This window comes from Lampetra fluviatilis, chromosome 58 (genome assembly GCF_964198595.1).
Source record: "Lampetra fluviatilis chromosome 58, kcLamFluv1.1, whole genome shotgun sequence".
Classification (NCBI taxonomy): Eukaryota; Metazoa; Chordata; class Hyperoartia; order Petromyzontiformes; family Petromyzontidae; genus Lampetra; species Lampetra fluviatilis.
The window spans coordinates 4,303,047-4,313,922 of NC_136332.1; the positions used below are offsets into that span (position 1 = coordinate 4,303,047).

Sequence of the window (10,876 nt, forward strand, 5' to 3'; positions counted from 1 at the left end):
CTCCCCCTGTTCTACAGAGTGAGAGTGAGTGAGTGGAGTTTGTATGATCTCCCCCTGTTCTACAGAGTGAGAGTGAGTGAGTGGAGTTTGTATGATCTCCCCCTGTTCTACAGAGTGAGTGAGTGGAGTTTGTATGATCTCCCCTTGTTCTGCAGGGTGAGTGAGTGGAGTTTGTATGATCTCCCCCTGTTCTGCAGAGTGAGTGGAGTTTGTATGATCTCCCCCTGTTCTGCAGAGTGAGTGAGTGGAGTTTGTATGATCTCCCCCTGTTCTGCAGAGTGAGAGTGAGTGAGTGGAGTTTGTATGATCTCCCCCTGTTCTGCAGAGGGAGAGTGAGTGAGTGGAGTTTGTATGATCTCCCCCTGTTCTACAGAGTGAGAGTGAGTGAGTGGAGTTTGTATGATCTCCCCCTGTTCTACAGAGTGAGAGTGAGTGAGTGGAGTTTGTATGATCTCCCCTTGTTCTGCAGGGTGAGTGAGTGGAGTTTGTATGATCTCCCCCTGTTCTGCAGAGTGAGTGGAGTTTGTATGATCTCCCCCTGTTCTGCAGAGTGAGTGAGTGGAGTTTGTATGATCTCCCCCTGTTCTGCAGAGTGAGTGAGTGGAGTTTGTATGATCTCCCCCTGTTCTACAGAGTGAGAGTGAGTGAGTGGAGTTTGTATGATCTCCCCCTGTTCTACAGAGTGAGAGTGAGTGGAGTTTGTATGATCTCCCCCTGTTCTACAGAGTGAGAGTGAGTGAGTGGAGTTTGTATGATCTCCCCCTGTTCTGCAGAGGGAGAGTGAGTGAGTGGAGTTTGTATGATCTCCCCCTGTTCTACAGAGTGAGGGTGAGTGAGTGGAGTTTGTATGATCTCCCCCTGTTCTACAGAGTGAGAGTGAGTGAGTGGAGTTTGTATGATCTCCCCCTGTTCTACAGAGTGAGAGTGAGTGAGTGGAGTTTGTATGATCTCCCCTTGTTCTGCAGGGTGAGTGAGTGGAGTTTGTATGATCTCCCCCTGTTCTGCAGAGTGAGTGGAGTTTGTATGATCTCCCCCTGTTCTGCAGAGTGAGTGAGTGGAGTTTGTATGATCTCCCCCTGTTCTGCAGAGTGAGAGTGAGTGAGTGGAGTTTGTATGATCTCCCCCTGTTCTGCAGAGGGAGAGTGAGTGAGTGGAGTTTGTATGATCTCCCCCTGTTCTACAGAGTGAGAGTGAGTGAGTGGAGTTTGTATGATCTCCCCCTGTTCTACAGAGTGAGAGTGAGTGAGTGGAGTTTGTATGATCTCCCCCTGTTCTACAGAGTGAGAGTGAGTGAGTGGAGTTTGTATGATCTCCCCTTGTTCTGCAGGGTGAGTGAGTGGAGTTTGTATGATCTCCCCCTGTTCTGCAGAGTGAGTGGAGTTTGTATGATCTCCCCCTGTTCTGCAGAGTGAGTGAGTGGAGTTTGTATGATCTCCCCCTGTTCTGCAGAGTGAGTGAGTGGAGTTTGTATGATCTCCCCCTGTTCTACAGAGTGAGAGTGAGTGAGTGGAGTTTGTATGATCTCCCCCTGTTCTACAGAGTGAGAGTGAGTGAGTGGAGTTTGTATGATCTCCCCCTGTTCTACAGAGTGAGAGTGAGTGAGTGGAGTTTGTATGATCTCCCCCTGTTCTGCAGAGGGAGAGTGAGTGAGTGGAGTTTGTATGATCTCCCCCTGTTCTACAGAGTGAGAGTGAGTGAGTGGAGTTTGTATGATCTCCCCCTGTTCTACAGAGTGAGAGTGAGTGAGTGGAGTTTGTATGATCTCCCCCTGTTCTACAGAGTGAGAGTGAGTGAGTGGAGTTTGTATGATCTTCCCTTGTTCTGCAGGGTGAGTGAGTGGAGTTTGTATGATCTCCCCCTGTTCTGCAGAGTGAGTGGAGTTTGTATGATCTCCCCCTGTTCTGCAGAGTGAGTGAGTGGAGTTTGTATGATCTCCCCCTGTTCTGCAGAGTGAGAGTGAGTGAGTGGAGTTTGTATGATCTCCCCCTGTTCTGCAGAGGGAGAGTGAGTGAGTGGAGTTTGTATGATCTCCCCCTGTTCTACAGAGTGAGAGTGAGTGAGTGGAGTTTGTATGATCTCCCCCTGTTCTACAGAGTGAGAGTGAGTGAGTGGAGTTTGTATGATCTCCCCCTGTTCTACAGAGTGAGAGTGAGTGAGTGGAGTTTGTATGATCTCCCCTTGTTCTGCAGGGTGAGTGAGTGGAGTTTGTATGATCTCCCCCTGTTCTGCAGAGTGAGTGGAGTTTGTATGATCTCCCCCTGTTCTGCAGAGTGAGTGAGTGGAGTTTGTATGATCTCCCCCTGTTCTGCAGAGTGAGTGGAGTTTGTATGATCTCCCCCTGTTCTGCAGAGTGAGTGAGTGGAGTTTGTATGATCTCCCCCTGTTCTACAGAGTGAGAGTGAGTGGAGTTTGTGTGATCTCCCCCTGTTCTACAGAGTGAGTGGAGTTTGTATGATCTCCCCCTGTTCTGCAGAGCGAGTGAGTGGAGTTTGTATGTTCTCCCCCTGTTCTACAGAGTGAGTGAGTGGAGTTTGTATGATCACCCCCTGTTCTGCAGAGTGAGAGTGAGTGAGTGGAGTTTGTATGATCTCCCCCTGTTCTACAGAGTGAGTGAGTGGAGTTTGTATGATCTCCCCCTGTTCTACAGAGTGAGTGAGTGGAGTTTGTATGATCTCCCCCTGTTCTACAGAGTGAGTGAGTGGAGTTTGTGTGATCACCCCCTGTTCTGCAGAGTGAGAGTGAGTGAGTGGAGTTTGTATGATCTCCCCCTGTTCTACAGAGTGAGTGAGTGGAGGTTGTATGATCTCCCCCTGTTCTGCAGAGTGAGTGAGTGGAGTTTGTATGTTCTCCCCCTGTTCTGCAGAGTGAGTGGAGGTTGTATGATCTCCCCCTGTTCTGCAGAGTGAGTGGAGTTTGTATGATCTCCCCCTGTTCTGCAGAGTGAGTGAGTGGAGTTTGTATGATCTCCCCCTGTTCTGCAGAGTGAGTGAGTGGAGTTTGTATGATCTCCCCCTGTTCTGCAGAGTGAGTGGAGTTTGTATGATCTCACCCTGTTTTACAGAGTGAGTGAGTGGAGTTTGTATGATCTCCCCCTGTTCTACAGAGTGAGAGTGAGTGGAGTTTGTATGATCTCACCCTGTTCTACAGAGTGAGTGGAGTTTGTATGATCTCACCCTGTTCTGCAGAGTGAGTGGAGTTTGTATGTTCTCCCCCGCGTTCTAGCCCAGCGCGAAAGCATTCGTAATATTAAATCAGAGCATCGCGATAACGACGTTTAAAAAAAAAAAAACGGAGCACTTAATGTCGCACCGTATCTCGCGATTGCAGACAAAGCTAAGGGGACCGGTGGCAAGTAGGGCGGTGGTGGCGGTGGCGACGGTGGCGATGGTGGCGACGGTGGCGACGATGGCCAGGGAGGTCACCGAGTCATGCAAGCGCCACGGATGGACAGCTCACAACAAAGTCGGTGGTGGTGGGGCAACGAGCTTCAATCTTCTCAACCTCAGCAGCAACAGCAGCGGCAGCAGCAGCAGCAGCGGCGGCAGCTGCGGCAGCTGCAGCTGCAGCAGCGGCAGCAGCAGCAGCAGCGGCAGAAGCAGCAGCGGCAGCAGCAAAAGAACGACAAGGCTCACAACGCGACGAAAGCCTGAGTGGCAGGCCCGGGTTGGGGTGGACTTGTACCGCACCGCGCGTAGTCGACCCTGATAACCGGACGTGCGTCGCGTGCCCCCCACCAGAGCATTCATCTGCCCCCCCCCCCTCATTTTTAATTCTCCCTCTTCCCCCCTTCTCTGCTAAGCCGTCGCTAATTTAGTTCGGGGGGCTACCGGAGCCGCGTTCGGCTCCTTCAGGACTCGCCTCGCGGCTCTTGAAATACGGAGCGCTTTGCTTTTGCCGAATTCGAACACGAATTCCTCCTAAATTTCGATTTTAAGCTTCTTTCGTGACTGCAGGGATTCATCTTCTTGGTTCTTTTGGTAAAGTCACGTAGAAGGGAAATAATAAAATAATAAAAACAAAACATAATAAAATAATTCTCACGACGTTTCGGCCACAACGCAAGCAGCCGTCCTCAGGTGGAGAACAGGTCTAAATTTCGATTTAAAGCTTTCGTGACTGCAGGGATTCATCTTCTTGGTTCTTTCGGTGAAGTCACGTAGAAGGGAAATAATAAAATAATAAAAATAAAACATAATAAAATAATTCTCACGTTTCGGCCTGGTCTTCACCCGAGGACGGCTGCTTGCGTTGTGGCCGAAACGTCGTGAGAATTATTTTATTATGTTTTATTTTTATTATTTTATTATTTCCCTTCTACGTGACTTTACCGAAAGAACCAAGAAGTACGAATTCTTCCTCTTGTTATTTTGGTTTTGCTGACCCCTGACCCCCTGACCATGGGGTCTCAGTTCACCGTGGGAGTCCAGTTCACCGCGCTAAGCAGTTGGCAACCTACGGCTCCACTTTGTCTATCAATGGACCGTCACCGTCCCGTAGTATTCCCGTTGCATTGTGGGGCGGGTGGAGGCGAAGTCGGGTGACTCTTCAATCGTGGCCTAGCCCCCCCCCCCTCTCCCATTCTTAAAAGGAGAGAAACGTTTGACCTCCCCCCCCCCCCTTTCTCGTGACCCCCGTCTTAAGCGCACCTCCCCTCCACCTCTCTTCTACCTCGGGAGGTTGTGGGCCCGGTGCCGGGAGGCGACAACCAATCGGGCGGCAGGGGGGGCGGCGCGCGCGGTGGCGGATGGGTGTCGCTCGCCGCGCCCCGCGGCAAAGAAAGGGGCCTGGGTTCGATTCCCGACACTTTTCTTAGCGCGGTGTTTGCGCGTTCTCTCTCTCTCTCTGTTCCGCTCCCCCCACACCCTCCCCACGCCATCTCCATCCCTGTGATGCAGATGTCGCAAACGGGTTGATTCCTTACCCGTACCCTACCCGATACCCGGCTACCCGTACCCGGCCGGGTATCGGGTAGGGTACGGGTATCGGGTACCCGATTGCGACCTCTGGGATGAAGCCATGTTGCAGGCGCGGGTGGGTTGATTCTAGGAACTTGAATTGTGAGAAGAGACAAGACGTTGGGAAATGAGTGACAAACGGTGACTCACCAGTGACTCACGGCCTACCCGTACCCGTACCCGGCCACACCAGGCTCGCAAACGGGTACCCGTACCCGTACCTGGCCGGGTACGGGTAGCCGGGTATCGGGTAGGGTACGGGTATCGGGTACCCGATTGTGACCTCTGCTATGATGCGTGGGGTTTCCACCTCCCACAGATGAAACCAATTCTAAAAAACAACAACAACCCATACATGCGACTGGTATTGATTGACTCTACGTCGCGTTGGTGACATGAACATGCTAATTGCAGTGCTCAATTGGGATTGCACAGAGAAACGTGGCCCCCACCTCCCGCCCCCGGGTAAACGAGCGAAACAACAACAGCAACAATAGTTTATCTTCTTGGTTCTTTCGGTTAAAGTCACGTAGAATGGAAATAATAAAAAATAAAATATAATAAAATCATTCTCACGACGTTTCGGCCACAACGCAAGCAGCCGTCCTCAGGTGGAGAGCAGGTCTGTCGAGTAGACAGAGTCTGAATGACACGCCCCAGGCTTGGAGCGACTATTTAAGCTGCTGGGATGGAGGGGGGAAGGGCGCTTTGACAAAATAATTTGCATATCAAGAGGAATTTAGCATATTTATGGGAAATGCAGATATGCGATTAGCCCATCTTAAATAGTCGCTCCAAGCCTGGAGTGTGTCATTCAGACTCTGTCTTCCCGACACACCTGCTCTCCACCTGAGGACGGTTGCTTGCGTTGTGGCCGAAACGTCGTGAGAATTATTTTATAATATTTTATTTTTTATTATTTTATTATTTCCATTCTACGTGTTGACTTTACCGAAAGAACCAAGAAGATGAATCCCTGCAGTCACGAAAGCTTTAAATCGAAATTCAATGGGGCAATGTTGAGAGATAGGTCTGTCGGAAAGACAGCGTTCTTCACCTGAGGACGGCTGCTTGCGTTGTGGCCGAAACGTCGTGAGAATTGTATTTTATGATGTTTTTATTATTTTATTACTTCCCTTCTACGTGACTTTACCGAAAGAACCAAGAAGATGAATCCCTGCAGTCACGAAAGCTTTAAATCGAAACAACAAGTATAATTTCTAATCGGGTTCTCACAGCATCCATCGTAACGTCGGCTTCGTAACCGAAGGAGCGAGGGGATCACCGCCGTCGCTTTTCTTCCGTGGCCGGTGGTGGTCACGGCGAGACGTCACTCCGTGATGCGCCCCTTGGGCAAACCCTGACGTCAGTAGGGCCCCGCGGGCGCGGATGTCACGTGACGCTCGCCCCCCCCTCCCCCCGTCTAGCCGTTGTTCTTCGTAAAAACGACGGTGACGTCAGACCCCCCCCCCCCAACCCCCCCCCCCCCCCCCCTCGAAAACGGATGATTACACTGGTCAAGACACTTTTTGTGGCACGAGGTATTCCAACGGTCGTAAGGTAATTTTGGGGGTGCCGATTCCAAATCTGGCGTCGGTTTTTGTCTATCACGTCAGGTTTTTGAGATATGAAATATTGCGTTTTCAATAAAAACTGCAGAAGAAAAATATTAAATGTGGATATCTACATAAAATTATATTATAAACACACTATGCTAAAAATACAGCACCATATTTTAACACTAAAGCAATCATCACTGACTCGCAACAACTTGCAATCATAAGTGACAGAGTTAATTTCGGGTAAAATCATTGAAAATGGGGTATGCCGATAGCATAAAAATGAGATGTGACGGAGCAAATCTGAGATCAGATTTGGAATCGGCACCCTGAAATTAGTCTGGAACAGCTGCAAAAGTCCAGGCCAGAAAAAAGTTTTTTTTTTGTTGACCAGTGTTATTTTTATATATATATAAAATGATCAACGCTTTAGAAACGATGTAGGTCGCTTTGTCTGATATTTCAGAGGGTAACGGCGCGCTGACCCTGGGCATTAGAGGCTTTCGCCGCATTTTGTAGCCAAGCAATGCAAAGCGCGTGGGTCTTGTACGCGCCGAGGTCATTCCAGGCACGTGCCCATGAGTGACGTGACGGGGCAACTTTGGGGATCCACGCGTAAGAACGCCGCCTTTTCGGTGACCTCTGACATTTCTCCCGGGCCGCGCTTTGGCCGGTCTTTCCCCTGCACGGTCGGGCGGCGGGGGGAGGGAAAAATTAAAAAAATTAAAAACTCCCGAGAAGAAACGACAAAGCCAGTGCAGGTTTCTTTCCTTGCACCCCACGCGGTTTCGTTTTGTGCGATTTCGCCTGTTTCCAGCCCCAAGATTCGCTCTGCTTATGCGGTTTGAATTCACTCGGCGTGCGGAAGCGGTAGGACGTGGGATCTGCATTGTGTGCATTGTGTGCAGTGTGTGCAGTGTGTGCTGTGTGTGCTGTGGTGTGCAGGCAACGGTCTCGCCAGAGATACATACACGGTTACACACACATACACAGGGATAAATACAGAGATACATACAGATACTCACAGATACAAAGATCCCCCGTATAGCCTTAACAGACTGTAGGGGCAAGTGCTGTTAGCGAGCAGCACCTATGAAGGCCGGAACGGTACACGAGGGGGTTGGGTGGCCAGCACCACGCCCGGCCGCCTTTGTCTCCCCAGTGGCGATGTTTACACACCACACCAGGTAATCATTTCAGGCTGAGTCGACCTAGGGGAGGCCCAGGACCGGTTCAGATAATCGTCACTGGTGTTGGCCGTGAGCGGGAATCGAACCGAGGTCGCTAGGTTCATAGCGCAGCGCGCTAACCGCTACACCACCGCTCCCCACAGATGCACACAGATACATACAGATGCAGAGATACGTGTGTGCACTGTGCAGCTTACTCGGCACAGATCCATACACAGAGTTACAACCGCCATTCGCCACTAAGTGGCGGTGACGTCACCACGACGCTTGTGCCAGGCCATGTGCACCTTGAGGCTGCCACGTGAAGTGTCGAACGCCCGCTGGCAGGAGGTCACGGGGCAGACCCAGGTGCCACGGGTCGACTGACACACTGACACACACACACAGGGACACACACACACAGTGACACACACAGTGACACACACACACAGTGAGACACACAACAACTTCCATTCGCCACTAAGTGGCGGTGACGTCACCACGACGCTCGTGCCAGGCCATGTGCACCTTGAGGCTGCCACGTGAAGTGTCGAACGCCCGCTGGCAGGAGGTCACGGGGCAGACCCAGCAGGTGCCACGGGTCGACTGACTGAGACGACACACAGAGTTACGCATACAGATCCACACACACGGGAATACATACAGAGATGCATACAGAGATACACACAGGTACAGCAGTATACTCTTGGTTCTTTCGGTAAAGTCACGTAGAAGGGAAATAATAAAATAAATAAAATAGACAATAAAATATAATTCTCACGACGTTTCGGCCACAACGCAAGCAGCCGTCCTCGGGTGAAGAAACAGGTCTGTCGAAAAGACAGCGTCCTATTATTATTTTATTACTTCCCTTCTACGTGACTTTATCGAAAGAACCAAGAAGATGAATCCCTGCAGTCACGAAAGCTTTAAATGGAAATTTAGGTACAGCAGTGTATGTATGTCTACTGCGTCTGCGTACTGTGGGCTACTCGCTGTGCGGTCCATAGGCCTCGGCAAGGTAATGTAAAAGTTAAAAGGTAAAAACAACGAGCCTACTTTTACCCCACCTTTTACCTTACCACAATACAATCATCTACCCTCACCTTTTACCTTTTAGCAAGGTAAGGTAAAAAGCAACGAGCCTACCTTTACCCTACCTTGTACCTTACCACAATACAGTCACTCTACCCTTACCTTTTACCCTTTAGCAGGTAAGGTAAAAGGTAAAAAGCAACGAGCCTACCTTTTACCCTACCTTTTACCCTTACCCCATACAAATTACTCGATTACAGGGTAATTACTAGGGAACTACTACACATGAACAAGGTTTATAACGGTAAATGCTATAAGGTAGAGCGCTTTAATCATATAGAATACTCTCGATGATTCAAATTTTACACGCTTTCTTTTAACTCACTCTGTCGTTATTGTCGTCGTCGTTGTTGTTGTCGTCGTTGTCATATTCTCAGCTGGGATGGAGGGTGGAAGAGCGCCTTGACAGCTTAAATAGTCGCTCCAAGCCTGGAGTGTGTCATTCAGACGCTGTCGCCTCGACAGACCTGTTCTTCACCTGAGGACGGCTGCTTGCGATGTGGCCGAAACGTCGCGAGAATTGTATTTTATTATGTTTTATTTTTATTATTTTATTATTTCCCTTCTACGTGACTTTACCGAAAGAACCAAGAAGATGAATCCCTACATCCACGAAAGCTTTAAATCGAAATATATTATTTTTAATTTTTACTATTTTATTATTTCCCTTCTACGTGACTTTACCGAAAGAACCAAGAAGATGAATCCCTGCAGTCACGAAAGCTTTACATCGAAATATATTATTTTTATTATTTTATTATTTCCCTTCTACGTGACTTTACCGAAAGAACCAAGAAGATGAGTCCCTGCAGTCACGAAAGCTTTAAATCGAAAAATAAAAATATTATTTTATAAAATTATTTATATTATTTTATTATATTATTATATTATAAAAACAATTATTACATGATTTTATTATTTTATTACGTTACATTATTTCATTATATTATTATATTAATTTCTTATGTTTCATTTGTTTTATTTCATTATTTCCCTTCTACGTGACTTTACCGAAAGAACCAAGAAGATGAATCCCTGCAGTCACGAAAGAAGCTTTAAATCGAAATTTAATCGTGTTGTTTGGCGCCTCGTTGAACGCCCGTACACCACTGGACAATCCGATTTGTCTCGCTGCGTCGTGTGGTGGCGGTGGAGGTTTGCGACGACACAAATCTGGCCAGATCCGTACGTGGGCCGATCCCGAAAAATGAATTGCGAATCGTAAACGTGTTTTTTTTCATCCGTATCATTTTTTCGCAAAGCACGGTTTACCGTGACAATCCAGCCATGCATAATTCTAGATTTGAAGCTTTCGTGACTGCAAGGATTCATATTCTTAGGTTTTTTTCCGGTAAAGTCACGTAGGTAAAAAAATAAAATTAATAAAAGTAAAATAAAAATAATATAATAAAATAATTATATTTTTTTACCTACGTGACTTTACCGAAAAAACCTAAGAATACAGCCATGCGTAGTCGAGAATTCACCCTGTACTAATAATAATCCCAATAAATCCTGCACCGAGTTATTGGCCCTGTTTATTGGGGACATTATTTACCTAAATGTTGTGAACGTAAAAGTATAAATAGTTAATGTCCGATAATTGTTTTTTTACCCTTCTATCTGGCAACAAAACTGACACCTTTTTTACAAGGAGTCATGTTTGCATAGACCACAATACCTGCAGTCATAATGCAAAGAAAAAACATAACTCCGATAATGTGCACTGTCCATTATCAGAGTTATGTTTTTTCGTGCTTGTGTTGCGATTCAAACTTCGTGATCTGTTATATTTTCTACCCACGTGACTTTACCGAAAGAACCAAAGATTATGGATTCCTGCAGTCACGAAAGCTTAAAATCAAGATTTCACGCAATGTTTGTCATTCAATATTACAAACGAACTAGAAGTGAAACGTAAATCGTGCGACGATTTATACGTGGATTTACAGTAAAGCATCGAAATAAAAAAATACCTTAAAGAATTAATGCAATTATACCGGGCAATCCATTCATAGATGCCTCATTAAAATTGTGAGAAATTATACAGAAGACAACGTCTGTGACCGTCTTGTTAAATTAATTGTTAGCAATCTCC

The 10,876-nt window shown here is 47.6% G+C and overlaps 1 protein-coding gene across 1 annotated transcript in view; it reads left to right on the plus strand.

The window, feature by feature from the left end:
- MSRB1 (methionine sulfoxide reductase B1) overlaps positions 1-7,535 on the plus strand; it is a 24,962-nt gene extending 17,427 nt beyond the window's left edge. Inside the window, exon 4 of the mRNA XM_078880756.1 lies at positions 3,328-7,535. Within this exon, the coding sequence (XP_078736882.1) occupies positions 3,328-3,356 (29 nt within the window). The 3' untranslated portion in view covers positions 3,357-7,535. The remainder of the gene's footprint in view (positions 1-3,327) is intronic.
- Positions 7,536-10,876: the final 3,341 nt, after the last annotated feature.